The following is a 16,767-nucleotide window of genomic DNA, read 5'->3' as shown; positions in this document are numbered from 1 at the left end:
GTGCTGTTGCTAGGTGACTCACAGTTGGATGCAAATTAATCAGGAGATAGATATGCTCCATATACCCCAAAAAGAGATGTGTGATGTCACCTGCCAGCATATTGTCACAGAACTTAAAGATGAAAAGGAAACAATAGTGGGTTTTTACTGAGGCGGCCCCTGGCAGCTGCTTGAGAACTCTTTAGTTTATTGCTTAGGAGAGTGTAGGAATAAACGTGGGAGGAAGAACAGGGTCACTACTTACAGAAAACCAGAAGTGTGCTTTTCCTCCTCATCATCAAGAAGCTCAAAAAAACTTAGGGATATACACAGCCATAAGACACTTAAAAGCATGCTAGAGGCCTGAAGAGAAGGCTCAGAAGGTTAAGCACTTGTTGTGAAAAGTGCAAACATCCAATTTCAAATTTCCAGAAATTATGTAAAAACAGACCCAATCATGTACATATGTCTGCAATGTCAGCATTCCTATGGCAAAAGAAGAAGCAGAAAAGCCCCTGGAAATTTGCAGGCCAGCTTGCTTGATAAATATGTGCTGTGGAACAATGGTCCTGTACCCTGTAAAGATTTGTCCCTTGTTAATAAAATGCTGATTGGCCAGTAGCCAGGAAGGAAGTATAGGTAGGGCAACCAGAACAGGAGAATTCTGGGAAGAGGAAAGGCTCAGTCTGCAGTTGTCACCCAGATGCAGAGGAAGCAAGATGAGAATGCCTCACTGAGAAAGGTACCAAGCCACATGGCTAATGCAGACAAGAATTGTGGGTTAATGGAAGATGTAAGTGTTATTCCCCAGAAAGCCCCTGAGCGTGGCTCACCTGGGGAACTACATTTCCCAGGAGCCCCTAGCGTTCCATGCAAAGGCTGTGCAGGTGCAGAACGTGACGCTTGACGCATGCACGTGGGGGACCCTTTAAAAAGGCTGAAACGCCATCTGTTCTATTTTTCCCCTTCTCTCCTGCATGTCGCAATAAACCTCGCGCTTTCGCGGCGAAGAAGACGAAGAACACAAGATGAAGAAGACGAAGGCGAAGAAGACTGAGAAGACTAAGAAGAAGAGAAGAACATTGAACAGAAGACGAAGAAGACGAAGACGAAGAAGAAAAGAATAGTAAGAATTAGCTAATAAAGTCTGAGCTAATAGGCCAACCAGTTTATAATTAATATAGGTCTCTGTGTCTTTCTTTGGGACTGTTGCGTGGGACAGGAACCTCTCTCGACAAACATGCTTGTCTCAAACAAAGTAAAAGAATGGAAGGTGAGGAGGGACACAGAGTTCATTTTCTGACCTCCCCATGCACACTGTGGCACATGCATGTCAGCATACACACATATACTCTCTCTCCTCTCTCCTCTCTCTCTCTCTCTCTCTCTCTCTCTCTCTCTCTCTCTCTCTCTCTCACACACACACACACACACACACACAAATTCTCTCTCTCACACACACAAACACACATTTTCTCTTACACACACAAATACACACATTCTCTCTCTCACACACACAATATTCTAAAAGAAAATTCACTTATTTAACTATTTATTTGTTTATTGAAGTTACTTGAGAGAATGCTCCCTATATAGCTCAGGCTAGCCTCAAACTCTTGGTCCTTCTGTCTGAGCCTTAGGAGTCCTGGGATTTACAGATATGCCCATGGTGCCTGGCTCATGGTGTTCTTGAATACAAGCAGTCCACAGTGTCTCAGACTTACTGGCTCTGGGCATGCATAGAAGTAGGTTCTGAATATAGATTTGAGGGCTCAGGGCAAGTTTACTGCATGCGGGGATGAAGGAAAATAGGCATACAAGGGGGCACCTATCTAAGTCGTTTCATTGCTTGACTCTCAAAGCCTTCCCAGTGTGTCTCTTGGTAGTTCATGTGAGAGATGCCTGGCCCCCAGTGTGGTGAAGAGAAGACCAGGTATTTAAACCAGGTCTTCGGGAAGTCTGCCTCCTTTCTGGTCCCTTGCTTCCTATCTGGTCCTTCTGCACTTGCCTGGTTCTTTTCCTCATTTCTCATATACTATGACCCAGCCATGAACCCTCATTGCATGTCAAACCCATGCTTAAAGGATTTCATCCTCCAGACTCCTGAGCCTCATGACTATCTCGACTTTAAAAAGTTAGATAGCTCCAGGTATCTTGTTATAGCAACAGAAAATGTTCTCAAGCAAAGCTGTTATTTATGGCTCTCAATCTTGGCTGCGCATCTGAAACACAGGCAGAGTTTTAAAAGGATACAGGTGTTTGGTTTCCGTCATAGACTTAGAGAATTAAGATTTCCTGAGGTATATTTTAGGCATTTGACTTTTCAAAAAGCTGTGTTTCTGGCCTGGTTCCACCATTTCTGCCTGCTTGCGTATCTCACATCTATGTCGGTGTTGAGGACTCTACGCCGTCACCTCTGACCTTTCCAGTGTATCACCTCCCCTACTATCTCACCCCACATGTTAAAAGGGGTGGATCTGTGTAATAGCTCCATGTCTGACCTACCACATCCACTCTATTTCAGAGCAACTCTCAAAGGAGCCACTGAGAGCCAGGGTGATGGCTCAGCCAGTGAAGGAATTGTTATCCAAACACAAGGACCTGAATTTGGACCATAAAAGAGGCCAGGTGTAATTGAGGGCATGCAACTCCAATTCTGCAGTGTTAGAGAAAAGAGAATTCTTAGAGTTCATTTGCCAGCCAGCTTAGACAGACAGGAAATTTACAGAAGCTGTGAGAAATCCTGCCTCCAGAAATGTTGATTGCACCTGAGGACTAACACCTAAGCAACCTCACAATTCAGATGCCCCCACCCATATAAATGCCAGGCTGGCATGAAGGTAAGCTTAGAATCTCAGAGCTGTTGGTATGCTGACAGGAGCAGTCACAGTTCTTACTGCCAGGCTGTCTAGCTGAATGACTGAGCCCCGAGTTCAGGAGAGACCCTCTTTCAAAAAATATGAAGGAGAAAAAGAGAAAGACACTAGATGTCAACCTGTGACCTCTATACACATATACACACATGACACACAAACAGATACTGTGCTGGTTTTAAATGTCACCCTGACACAATATGGTGGTTTGAAAGAAAATGGCTCCCATAGGGTGTGGCCCTATTTGGAGGGGTGCCCTTGTTGGAGGAAGTGTGTCACTGTGGGGGGTGGGCTTTGAGGTCTCTTCTGCTCAAGCTATGCCCAGTGTGGATACAGACTCCTTTTGCTGCCTGTAGATCTCTCATCTCCTTCTCCAGCACCATGTCTGCCTGCACACTGCCATGCATCCAGCCATAATGGAAATGGACTGAGCCTCTGAAGTGTAAGCCAGCCCCAGTTAAATGTTTTCCTTTGTAAGAGTTGCCGTGGTCATGCTGTCTCTTCATATTATGAAAACCCTAATGAAGACACAAACTCTAATCGGCTAGGAAGAGAGTCTTAGTGAAGAACTATCTAGACTAAGCTGGCCTGTGGGCAGATCTGTGAGGAACTGCCTTAATTACTGATTGAGGTAGGGAGAGTTGAGAAAGCTGTGTGACTACGAGGAAGCAACGGTGAATATGATGTTATTAGTTATTTATTTTGCTCTTGACGATGGATGTGATATGACTAACTTCTGGAGTTCTTACCTTAGCTACCACAAAATAAGGGACTGTGACCTGAAACTGTCAGCCAAATAAGCCCTCCTCTCGCTAGAGTGCTGTTGCTCAGGGTGTTTCATAACCACAGCAGAAATGAACCTAGAGTAGAAACAACGGACCTTCTACAATGCTCTCACCTTTCCCTTCCAAGTCACCTTAATAAGACACCATGGTTATACAGATGGAGGCTCTCTATGGAGAAGAGAGTCAGCCCTGGACTTTGTGTTTTTTCTCTTAAGACTGCCTTTCTTCTTTAGGTTCTCTGACACCTCACTCATTTTCACTACCCAACCTTACACAGGATTATTTGCTCTCTTTTTCTGATCTCTGCAAATTTCCTAATGAAGAGGCTCCCCAGGGCTCTTCCTTGGCCCTCCTTGTATCCATCGGCACACATCTCAAGTGATTTGATTTGGAACCACCCTGCAGAAGGTCATCTTTATGCTGATGACCCTCAGATCCATTTTTGTAGCCTTAACCTCAACCTTGGGTAACGACCAACCTTCTGAACATTATCACTTGATTGCTGAACATGTGTCTCAATGCGGACCATGCAAGCTGATAGTTAGAACATCATTTCCCATGAGCCACCTCTCTTTCAAGGCTGGCCTCTTTCTGTTATGACATTACTCTCAGAAGTGAAGGATAAGATAATCTAAAATCATTCTTGATTTCCAGCGCCCTCATATACTACATCCATTCCATTAGTAATCCTTGTAGGTTTCACTGTGATTGTAGACACTTGTGCTACTGCATAAGGATTTTACATAGTTCTGGAGATATGAACTCATTTCATCAGGTTCGTGTACCCCACGAGCTATCTTCTCAGCTCCTGGATGGCTTTAGCACATGTTCCACTCCCACATTAATAAAAGCCCACTTGGAATTTCCCAAGGAGACTAGAAAATAAGGTGGGCACAGAGAGCCCGTCAGACTCAGACCTCCAATCCCACGGCTCTGTGCAGTGCTGGTAAGAACTCAACAAGTAAGAAATTTCACAGTATAGGAATTTCTGGCCATAGACCTGACTTGTGCTCCCATAAAGCTGCAAGCTTTCTCCATCCATGCAGGTGCTTTCTCCATCCTTACAAACGCCTCTTTCTACAATGTTGGTCTTCCCGATGCTTGTCGAGCTATTCCTGGTTTATTATTCATATTGCCTTTTAGTGGCCTGATACTCTGAGGTTCCTGGGAAGCTAAATGCCTGTCACTCCTGTCTCATAGTCTTTCCTGTGGATTATTTATTTTTTCTAATTTGTAGAGACTTATGTGTCCATTAATTTATTTTCTTATTACTTAAGTAGGTACTTCCTGTCTATGTCCTCTGAGGTGGGAACCATAAGCACTGACCTCCGTAGGGTTGAGAACAGCATTTGACCCATTGTGATTATTCAGGGCATAGATTAAATATGAGTTCCATAAATAACTGTGATGCACAGTTAGCTTTGACTATTTTAAACTACCTAATTTTAAACAGAATCACTTATTAACAAAAACCTATGCTTAGCAGTTTAATTGTCAAACTTTCACAGAAAGGTATAATTGGGTAGAAAAGGCTGTTATTCACCTTAACAGATTTAATTGTCATACTTTTCTGCACAAAATAAACCTATGAGAGGCCAGGTTCTTCTAACCTTGAGACCACAGCCGAGACATCAGCATGTCGACAGGGGCTCAGAACTCGTGAGCTTCCTCAGATTGACTCTGCTCCTGGCTGGAGTCTGGGAATCAGAGGCTGTGGGAGGCGAGAATAAGTATGGGGATGTCTATCTTGACATGTTATCTTGTGAGGGTTTTGTCTAGAGTGGTGAGGAGGGCTGTCGGCGCTGCAGCATGAGGTCTAGAGATGAGAAAATCATGCATACCAAGAAAACACTTCAAGAGCAAACTCAGAGGTTGGGTTGATTACCCCAATAAGTGACCACGTTAGACCCCAGATGTAACCAAGAGACTTCAGAGGGTAAGTAGAAAATGATCCTGGAATCAACTCCACAGATTGGGGTTAAGGGAGAAATCCTCCCACAAGTGAGGTACCACAGTGCAACTTAGAAGGCTTTGTGAGTTTCTTGCCAAGTAAAGACAGCAATCTTTTGGCTGCAGAGAGGCTCTACTGGTTAAGTATTTGCCATGGCATGAAGACATGAGCTCAGTCCCCAAGACCCATATAGAATATCCTGACTTGGTGCCTCACATCTGGAATCTCAGTGCTGGAAAGGGGGAGACAGAAGCCTCCTTGGCCTTGCTGACCAGCCAGATTAGCTGAATTGATGAGCTCTAGGTTCACTTGAGATGGCCTGTCTCGAAATCAAAGGTGGATTAAAGAAAGCACCCAACTTTGGCCTCTGGCCTCTACACACTCACAAGTATACACACATACACAGTAGTAAAGGCAGGCAGGCAGGCAGGTATGCATACATGGAGGCAGGCAGGTATGCATACATGGAGGCAGGCAGGTATGCATGCTTGCATGCTTGCATGCAGGCAGATAGGCAGGCAGGTATGCATGCATGCAGGCAGGCAGGTAGGCAGGCAAGCAGGCAAGCAGTTCTTCAGATGGCAGCTTTGGAATCCCAAACTCTTAAATTGCAGACTCACATCTGCATACCCAAACACTAAAGGACATGTGTATGGGGCTCTTTTTGTTCTTCTAGTTCTGGAACACAGACACAAAACTACCAAGCAGTCTCTCTAGCATGTGTCTTGAGCCTATGCAAAATTTCCACAACCTAGTGGGGCCAGTTGGTTTAACAGGGTCTGGGCTTCCTCTCCATGATACATGAAAATGACTCAACACAGCCACCAGGCTGAGAAAGATGCAGAAAGAGAATATATGCCTCTATATCCACGTGCTGTTTGACAGCTGCCTCTGGGCTCTTCTGGAGTAAGGGACTTATCCCTTTAGCAAAACCCCTTGAGGAGCCCTGGAAGGGCATGGAGGGAACCAGAGAAACAAGTCAGAGAGAGAACTGGCTGGAGCCAGTGGGAATGGGGACACAACTGGCCTTGCTTTGTGACAGGGGCAACTGTGTTTATGGGACTGATAAGCAATGGACAGAAGGGGCCCTCTTAAGGTATTTGCCAAAGGCGGGGGGAGCAGTTCCACACAAGGCTGGTGCTGGGCAAAGCCATGGAAATGAAAACTGAAAGCCAGCGGGACCCAGCAAAGAAAGGACTGTGGCGAGTTCAGAGCTGGGGAAAGTGGGTGTCCTAAACATTCCTCAGGTGAGGGTGGGGATGGAGTGCCTGTGTGGCAGGTGAATAGGGAGGATACAAAGAGAGAGGCACTTACGTTAACCTATGAAAGAAGCCAGAGACTGGAGGATGCTCCCCACCAGGGCTACATCGATGTGAGAGAAGCATGCTCAGACAAACATGGGAAAAGCTGGTATGGTGGAAATGGCTCACCGGGGTGTGCCATCTCTTGGCTGAGCCTCTTAGAGCGTCTCACCTGTCCTAGCTCCATGCTCATGAGTACCTTCATCTTCTAATACACGATCTCTGCTGCTCTCAAGCATCTGTGGTCCAAGTCTTTGCTCTAGGACCCAAGAGTCTTTGTACCTCAGTGTACAGCCTGGGGACTCTGACCTGCGCTTGTAAGGAGTGGGCCATACTCAATTACCAAAGCCAGGTGCTACTCTGATATGACCTGGGTTGCTGCTAACAGTAAACTGTTTAAAAAATCATATGTAGCATTTTAGACATGTGTGTCATATCAGTCAGGAGTGTAATGCTAGCAGGTCACCCAGAGTCTACGTCACACCTCCTTGGGACTTGTCTGGAGTCCCTGGTGATTTTCTTCCTGTTTTTTAAAAAAACAGCATGTCTTTCTGTGTGCATGTGTGTGTGTGCGTGTGTGTGTGTGTCTGTCTGTCTCTCTGTGTCTTTGGGTGTGTGTGTGCGTGAATGCATGTGTGCGTGTGTATGGTCGTGTCTGTACCATGGCACTCATATGAGCATATAGGGTCAGAGGACAACCTGAAGGGATCTGTCTCTCCTTCTGCCATGTGGGTTTTGGGGATAGAACCCAGATCCTCACATTTGGAGGCAAACACCTCTGTTTTCTGAGCTATCACACTGGCCCAGGACAGTCTGCTTCCTGTCAACTCTCTTCCTATCATATTAGACCCAGATTAGAGCATACACATACGGTTGCTCAAGAAACACACTGATGGGAAACATTCTTTTCTATTCTAACACCACATATTGCCAATGTGTCTAGATTCCTCCCAGAAATTTTCCCTGCAGACACCTTAAAGAAGATTTTGCTAAAAATGCTGCAACCGACATGGGTGCTTGCGGCTAGTTCTAGAAAAATGAGTAAATTATTTAACCACAACATTTTTAACATATGCAAATGATTCAATACACATAGCACATGAAATATAATTTAAAATTCCGTAGTATATGAGATTCATATAAAACCCAAATTGCATGAAAATAAAAGATGTCACAGACCTGGGTGTGATGCATATCTGCAATGCTAGCTTTCAGGGGGTGGAGCCAAGAATATCAAGGGATCAAGGAAGCCCTAGGACTTCTCACAGGGCAGGGAACCCTGATTGCTCTTAGGTCTGACGAGGGAGGGGGACTTGATTGGGGGACGGGGAGGGAAATGGGAGGCGGTGGCGGGGAGGAGGCAGAAATCTTTAATAAATAAATAAATAAATAGAAATAAATAAATAAATAAATCTTTATTTTTTATGTAGACAAAAGGAGAAAGTATTGTAGAATATTATATTATGATGTGTTAAATGTGAAAAAAAAAAGCTGGACTACCTAAAAGCCTGGCTCAAACCCCCTCCCCTAAATTTATACCATTAATGAGATAATGGAGATCAGTGAGATGGCTTAGCCGGTGAGAATTCTTGCTGACAAGACTGACAATCTGAATGTAATTCCCAGAACCAACACGGTAAAAGAGAAGAACCAATTCCCACAGGTGTCCTTTGACCTAAACACATGTGCTGCTTGTGTGCACCTACACACATGAAATAAATAAATATGGTTTAATAAAATCACAGACTCATCAAAAAAATCAGATAGTGAGATCAAGGAACAAGTACTGAGTTTAAAAAATATGAAACAAAGGATTTAAAAATAAACAGTCACTCTTCAACTCCAGCAATTCAATTCAGAAAATTAAAAAATATTGTGAATCGAAACTATGGAGATTAATGGCACAAGACATTAATTATTGCATCTGAATAATATTGGATGAAAGAGTTGTTGCCCAATATGTAATGATCTCTTGGAAAAGAAAAACTTCACACACACACACACATACACAGACACAGACACAGACACAGACACACACACCTTGAGTTTAAGAATTTGATGCCCAAGACATTTTAAACACCTCTTAGCTTGATTAAATAAAATGCCCTTCACAAAGTTCTGCCTGACAATGAGAGGGATTGAGAACAATTTAGGTAAGAACTAACAACAAAAGTACATGTAATATCAACTCATTCCTGTTGAATCTAGTTAATTATGGGGTTTCTCGACACTCTTGGATAGAATCTTCCCTTCCCCCCAAGAATGTTTCCTAAGTGGTTTTAAAACTCTACGAAGGTATGAGAGTTCCTGGAGACACAGTTGATGCCTTCCCCCTTCATTAGGGAATCCAGATGTTTCCCTAGTCAATGGTTCTTCTGCCTGTGCTCTAACACATTTGCCTGGGCTCTAAAACATCCATTTTCAAGAATGTCTATGTGGAGTACCCAAGTTTTTTTAATCATAGTTTTGTATTAATTATCTTATTCAGCTAAACAATGAGCACATGGCTAAGAAATAGGCAATAACCTTGGAGCAGATCAGTACATGTGATGGTTAGCTTTACATTTCAATGTGACACAACCTAGAATTACCTGGGAAGAGACTTCAGTGAGTAATTATCTGGACTGGGTTGGCCTATGGGCCTCTCTGTGGGCATTGTCTTAATTATTAATGTTAACTGATGTGGGAAGACTGAGCCCACTTTGGGTGTCACCATTCCCTGGTCTGGAGGCCTAGACTGTATCAGAGTAGAGAAATTGATCTGAGCACAAGCAAGGAGGCAAGCGAGTAAGCATGCATTCCTTTCTCTGCTCTTGAAGGTAGATGTGACGTGACTATCTGTTTAAAGCTCCTGTCTTGACTTCCCTGCAATGACGAACTGATACCTGGGGTTTGTAAGCTGAAATAAATCCCTTAAGTTGCTTTTTTTCTCAGGCATTTTTATTGCAGCAACAGAGATGGAACTAGAACATAGATGGGACCAAGAATAAGTGAACTTCAGAAATAATAAGCGGTTTAATCTCCACTGCTTTTCAGTAAGGCTGTGTACTATTATTATCTTCATTTATCCAAGTGAGGAAAGAAAAACGGAAAGAGATTAGGTGACTCTGAAGTTTTTTAAAATAATAAAGCAGAGAGCAAGGATTCAAATAAAATCCTGAGCATCTGGCTCAAGTGCCCATGGCCTTAAGAAACTCAGAATCTCAAGGACACTGCTCTCTATAAAGAATGCCAGGGCTCAGAGCCAGGGCTGTGGACATCAGATGGGAAGCAGGCCACAAGCTTCTTTTCCTGGTTAAACATAGCATAAAAGTATTCCGGATTTTGTAGGCACTACAGTAGAACTATGCTTTTATTATAATTCCTTTGTTTTTGTTTTGTTTTTGTGGCAGATTCTCATGTAGCCCAGGTCATCCTGGAACTCTCTTTGTAATCAAAGATGATCCTGAGTTCCTGATCCTCCTGCTTCAACTCTTGGGTGCTGAGATTTCAAGTCTACACCACCATGTCCAATTTTATGTAATGCTGAGGAGGGAACTCGGAGCTTCCACCCCTGATAGGCAAGCACATTAGTTACATCCCTAGACTGTATTTTTAGATGATGGTGTTCTAATTTGGTTTCATATTCTGAGACAAAATACCCTGATATAGAACAAACCTTAGGGAAGAAAAGGATTTACAACCTACAATTCCAGATTATGTTTTACAAATGTGGGGACATTACAGTGGAAGAGACAGGGAATATGGAATGGGAACAGAGTCACAGTCAGAGTCAAGAACAGAGAAAGAATGCATGTATGGCCTGTACTCAGCTCTAGCTCCCTATTCTTACATAGTTCAGGACCTCCTATCTAGGGAATGGTGCCACTCATGGTGGAATGGGTCCTTCCAGATCAAACACAGCAATCAAGACAATCTCTGACAGCCATGTCCAAGTGCAACCAAATGGAGACAATCCCTCATGTAGACTCTCTTCCCAAACGGTCCTCTGGGCTGGATCAAGTTAACACCCTCACTTAAGTCTCAAATATCCCCACTTAAGTCTCAAATACCTCAAACAAGAGCAATTAAGCAAAATCTTCTTTGATGACGGCTAGGATAGCTGAGAAAACAACAATTAAGGTGGCATAAAGGTCTCAAAGTTACAGAGCATCTGGTACGTTCAGACTGTGTGTTGGAGAGCTGGGTGCATCCAGATCTCCTGCAAAGACCCCACAACTTGGCGCAGACTCTCTCTCTGCATGTACCTTACATACTGATATCCACACATGCCTTTTTTCTTAAGGAAATGGCTCTACCAAAATTACTACAAAAATCTGTATGTAAACACCTACACAGCTTTCGCAACCATTTTACATTGTTTGCTTACTCATTCACCCATGCTTCCATATTATGTGGCATTGCGAAAGGAAGCCAAGTGTTCCATAGGCCCTGCCTAAAGTGCTCGCAGTTTCAGATACTAGTGTTGGGAAGCAAGTTGTGGTGCTCTTTTGAAGGCCATACAGCAGGACTTACTGAGTCAAGACACTTCTAGTGCGGTGAATTTTAATTGTGTGCACTGTTGACGAAGGGATCCTAATGGCAAGACAGATCACCTATCTGGGAGAACTAAGAAAGCAAGACTGAGACTCACAGTCAGCATCAGCACCAGCAGGTTTTTCTCTCAGTGGGTAGACCGTGGGTGCCTTACCTCCAGGGCCTTCAGTCTCTTCAAGAGCAGCCTGGTGTTTTCTTTTCCCTCATCGGTACTGCTGCTTTCACTTCTTGAATCTTCATCTACCGCTGAATGGAGATCAGCCAGCTCTTCGTGGTGTTTTCTCTCTTCCTCAGACACTCTTTCCTGAAGCCCAAAAGAAAATTTCTGTTTTCAACAATCTACAGATGGAACACGGCAGACATCTCAAGTGAGATGCCTGGGTTGGACTCTGTTGCTTCTTAGCCCTTTCCTGGGCTGAGGTAGAAAAGAATTTGTAAAACAAGATGAGTGGTGTTGACATCAGAGAGCACAGGAGACTTGTATGCTGTGTGTGGGCGTATGTACACATGCAAGGGTCCACATGTGTGCACCCGGGCCGATGTGTGTGTATGTAAGAGATAGGCCAGAAAGACATTCAGGGGGAATAGTCCTTAAATGCCACCACTTTGACTATTTTCATGACAGAGATTCTCACCAGTCTAGAACTCACCAAGTAAGCAAGGCTAGATGACAGCAAGCCTTGACCGGGGGATGGGTCTGTCCCCACATCCCCAGTGCTGGGACTGAAACATAGGCCACCATGCCTAAACATTTTACATGAGTTCTGTGGGCTGAACTCAGGTTGTCATGCTTGCATATCAAGTACTTTGTTAACTGTACTGTCTTTCCAGCCCTACATCAGAAGTTGGTGTGTGTGTGTGTGTGTGTGTGTGTGTGTGTGTGTGTGTGTGTTGGCTTTCCCCACCTAGACTCTAGTATGGTAAAGTCACTGGGCCCACCATGTCTGAAGATGCATGTTGCCTGCAAAGCTAGAGAAGCTACAGAGCCAGTCAAGCTTTGGGCACAGTCATGTGGTTAATCAATTTGTAGCATCACAGTACAATCCAGGTAAAAACAGCGAATAATATACCCATCTTGATGCCTTCATTTGTGAAAGGCAAAGAGAATTATGAAACTCAATGTACACACAACTAATTAACTGATTTAAGAAAAAATAAATATCATACAATATTGAAATGTTGATTTCAGATTTTATATTCCATTTTTGGTGTATGACATACATGCATATATGCATTTTTCATATGTGCATGGGCAGATGAATATGTGTGGTATGAACATATGTATGCATGCATTAATGCATGTATGTGGAGGACTGAGGTTGGTGGTAGGAAGAGATCTATATCACTCCTCTACCCTATTCACTGAGACAATGTCACTCAGTCAGAATAATAGGCTATCCATTATGACTCGTCTCTATAACCAGCTCGATCTGGGGGTCCCCTGTCTCTGTGTTTCAAGACTGCAACTACAGGCAGACCTGCATATCTATGTGGCATTTACATGGGGTCTTGGGATACAAACTTGAGTCTTTATGTCTGCAGGGCAAGTGTATGCACTGCTGAGCTGTCTTTCCAGCCAGGTGGAATTCTGTGCTCAAACCAGTAGTTACTCCAGCCATGAATAACCTAATTTCTAAGGACTCTTGTGTGCCGCTTCTAACACTTCAGAATTTGTTGTACAGCCTTGAGGCAGACATAAAATGTTTTTTGTCTTGTCTTGCCTCCCTGTTGGAAGCTCCACACTCCACCTTGTCTCTGACAGCTTTTTGGAAGCTGAGAAGTGTTAATTTGAAACTCTCGTGTAAGGGGAAAATATACATCAAGAGACTATCATACAATGGGCAACAGAGATGGCTGAGTGGGTAAAAGTGCTTGCTGCCCAAGTATGAGGACCCAAGTTCAGATCCCCATAAGTCATGTTAAAGTCAGATGCAATCTTATGTGTTTATATTCCCAGCATTCCTACAATGAGATTGGAGGCAGAGATGTGAGAATCCAGGGAAGCATGCAGGCTACCTAGCCTGGCATATACAACAGTAAACAAGAGATCCTATCTCAAACAAGTCAAAAGTGAGCTTCAACAATCCAAAATGTCTTTTGTCTCTGTCATGTGCAACTATACTTATACATATGAACACAAGGACATGCATTCCATACAATTACACAAAAGGATAAAAAAGAGAGTACCATATGAACAATATTCCATCTGTTGTGTCATGACCAAGGCTCTGGGTCACATACAAGGTGAAATCATCCAATTTAATGGCCAGCACACACTGCAGTAATCTTGGCTCTGGTATAGCAGATTACTAACCACCTGACCTGAAGTGGATTATCCATATGGACAGATTTATTTATATTTGGCACTAAATTAAGATCATCCATAAAGATAGAAGCAAAACACAATAACCCCTGCCTTTAAGGGACTCATGTTATCTACTTAGAAGGAAGCAACACTGGAGGAGGCACAGGTTCTCAAACTACATTCACCTAGGTGCTCCCAAGGATCCATAATACTTTAATTTTGAAAATGCATTATGAAATATATAAAGGTATATCTTATAGTAGATATGTTTATAAGGCATATATGTCTATATGTATAACATCCATGTATATAAAACACTTATCCAGTAGGTTGACCCATGTTGTTTTGCGGAGACTTCTGATTATAATTTTAGCTGTGATTTCTGCATATAATGAATACACAGTGAATTACAAACATGATAGCACCTGGCTGTGGAGATGACTCAGTCTGTAAAATGTTTGCCTTGCAAACACACGTACCTAAGTTCCATTCCTAGAGTCACACACACACACACACACACACACACACACAAATCTAGCATGTTGGCACCTGGGATACTAGCACAAATAGACATTGGCAAGCTAAATAATAAGTGTTTGATTCTATAGTTATAAACAAAACAAAGTAAAAAGCCAATTCCTCATACCTGATGTGAGAGACTGTCTTCAACAAATAGGCACACACTTGAATCAATATTCTCACATGCACACGCACACACGCATGCACACACACACACACACACACACACCATTGATGGTTAGAAACAATGTGAGGAGCATGTGTCTACTTCCACAGGAGATGTGAATTCTGCTCAGATAAGTACTAGGCAGTTTAAGTTACACACAGCGAGGGAACAAAGCCATGGGTCCTAAGCACTCTCTCTAAAGCATTACTACTGGCCAGACTTCCAAACCCATGGGAAAGCACAGAAGTGTACGCATTTGTTAACCACCCAATGCTGCAGCTGAAGTGACCCCTGTGCATCTCTTTCACAACTGAGCATCACAGGAGCACGGAGAAGGCTCAGCACATAAAGGATGCTACCACCAAGTCCAGCCATCTGAGTTCATTCTCCAGGACCCACATGGTTGAAGGAGAGAACCAACTCTCACAAGCTGTCTTCTAACCCTCATGTGTGTCCTGTGGGATGCATGTGTATGGGCATGCGCGCGCACACGCACACACACTCTGTTAGGACTTTACAGTTAACTAAAAGAAACAAAAAACACCAGTATGGTATGTAAAGCACACACACACACAAACCTTAGAATGTGACAGACATAGTCCAGATCTACCCTTTAGTAGCTCAGTAAATGATCTTGGGCTACTTAGGTTCACTAAGTCTTGAGTTTTTTGTTGGTTTGTTTGTGGGTTTTTTTGCCCCTTAACTAAGACTGTTAACACGCACATATGCATTATTCACAGTAGCCGTGTTCCAGAATGTTGTCATGAACACTCAATTAGCATGGACTGAATTTCAACGCTATAGATCCACCAGCCAATTACCACCTCACCTGGATTCCTGCACGACTTCGTGTAAAGCTATCTTGTAAAACTTGTGCTATGGACTGTTTACTATTGAAGCAGTCCCCAAAATATATCTTACGCCCAAGTATAATATCCCTACTTCCTTTATCAGGACATATCCAGCTATCTTTATACTATGAATACTACCCTAGACTGTTACTTGGCAGCTATCTTAAATAGTCAACTTGCTAACAAAAAAGTCTAAAATTAAAACATATGATGTCAGGAGCAGGAGGCTGGCCGGCCACACTGTATCCACTTAGGAAGCAGAGAGTGAACAGCAGATGTAAGCTCAAAGCCCACCCCTAGCCCTGCTTCCTCTAGAGAGGCTCCACCTCCTCCTAAAAGTCCCGTAGCCTTCACAAACAGCTCCACCATCAGGGAACAGGTGTTTGGACACAAGAGCACATGGGGGGGGGGCGCATTTCATGTTCAAACCACAACAAAAGTGATTCTCGGGAAAAGCCCAAATGCAGCTCAGCACACAGAAGTTTGTTAACACTATAAACCATGTTCTGATCCAGGTGCTCAAGACAGGAAAATTGGAACTGAGTTCTTACAGTTAATGAAATTACAGTTAATGTTGGGAAACGTGACAAATGGCAAACCATATGTTTAGGCAATATAACTGTTGTTAGTGGCAAATGCCATGAAAATAATAGAACAGAACACTGTGATGGACAGGGGTATAATCAGGTACGGCTTGGGATAAGATTTGGTGACATCAGAATGGAACTACCTGGAAAGCTGTCCTTTTGTGCGGATGCCGGATGATGTGAATAGTGAGACTCCAGAGTACGGCAAAGACAATCCAAGCCGAAGGAAATGAAAGCAAATGCTGAGAGGAGGTGACATGTCGTGGGATAACAGAGAGGACCTCTGTGCTGCAGCCAAGAAGATGCAAGAGGAAGATCAGTGAACAAGCAAGCCAGGAGCGGGGGGATAACTTAGTAAGGAAATGCTGACTGTGCGCTCAAGAAGGCCTGTGCATGACTGACATCCAGAACCCATGTCAAAAATCAGAGGTTATGGGCTGGAGAGATGGCTCAGTGGTTAAGAGCACTGGCTGCTCTCCCAGAGGTCCTGAGTTCAATTCCCAGCAACCACATGGTGGCTCACAGCCATCTATAATGAGATCTGGTGACCTCTTCTGGCCTCAGGCACACATGGCAGGAATGTTGTATATATAATAAATAAATATTTAAAAAAAAACAAAAATAAAAAAATAAAACAAAGTTGAAAGGGAAAGGAAATGATCATTTATCCCCAGCACCTAACACACAATAAACATTTTTTAAAAATCAGAGGTTATGACAGATAGTATGACAGAGACCTGCACAAGATCAAGTCGAGAAATCCCATTATGGACAAAGGACAAAGTCACGGAATCCTACCCGGTAACTGGTGACTGTGACGAGAGAAGAAGACATGCTTCAGGGATGTGTTCCCAGAGAGGCTGTCCACGGTCCAGCAGTGAGCCCTACACCTATGCCCATCCTGTTATCACTAA

At 43.4% G+C, this 16,767-nt stretch overlaps 1 protein-coding gene across 4 annotated transcripts in view; it reads right to left on the bottom strand.

Annotated features, from left to right (window-relative positions):
* Positions 1-16,767, bottom strand: part of Nckap5 (NCK associated protein 5) — an 843,848-nt gene that overhangs the window by 310,751 nt on the left and 516,330 nt on the right. For all 4 annotated transcript variants that reach the window (XM_057769610.1, XM_057769613.1, XM_057769611.1 and 1 more), the window contains one exon: positions 11,580-11,729. In XM_057769610.1, the coding sequence (XP_057625593.1) occupies positions 11,580-11,729 (150 nt within the window). The remainder of the gene's footprint in view (positions 1-11,579; positions 11,730-16,767) is intronic.

Source organism: Chionomys nivalis, chromosome 5 (assembly GCF_950005125.1).
Source record: "Chionomys nivalis chromosome 5, mChiNiv1.1, whole genome shotgun sequence".
Classification (NCBI taxonomy): Eukaryota; Metazoa; Chordata; class Mammalia; order Rodentia; family Cricetidae; genus Chionomys; species Chionomys nivalis.
The sequence above is the reverse complement of the archived record's forward strand: the minus strand, read 5'-3'. Positions and strand labels throughout refer to the sequence as shown.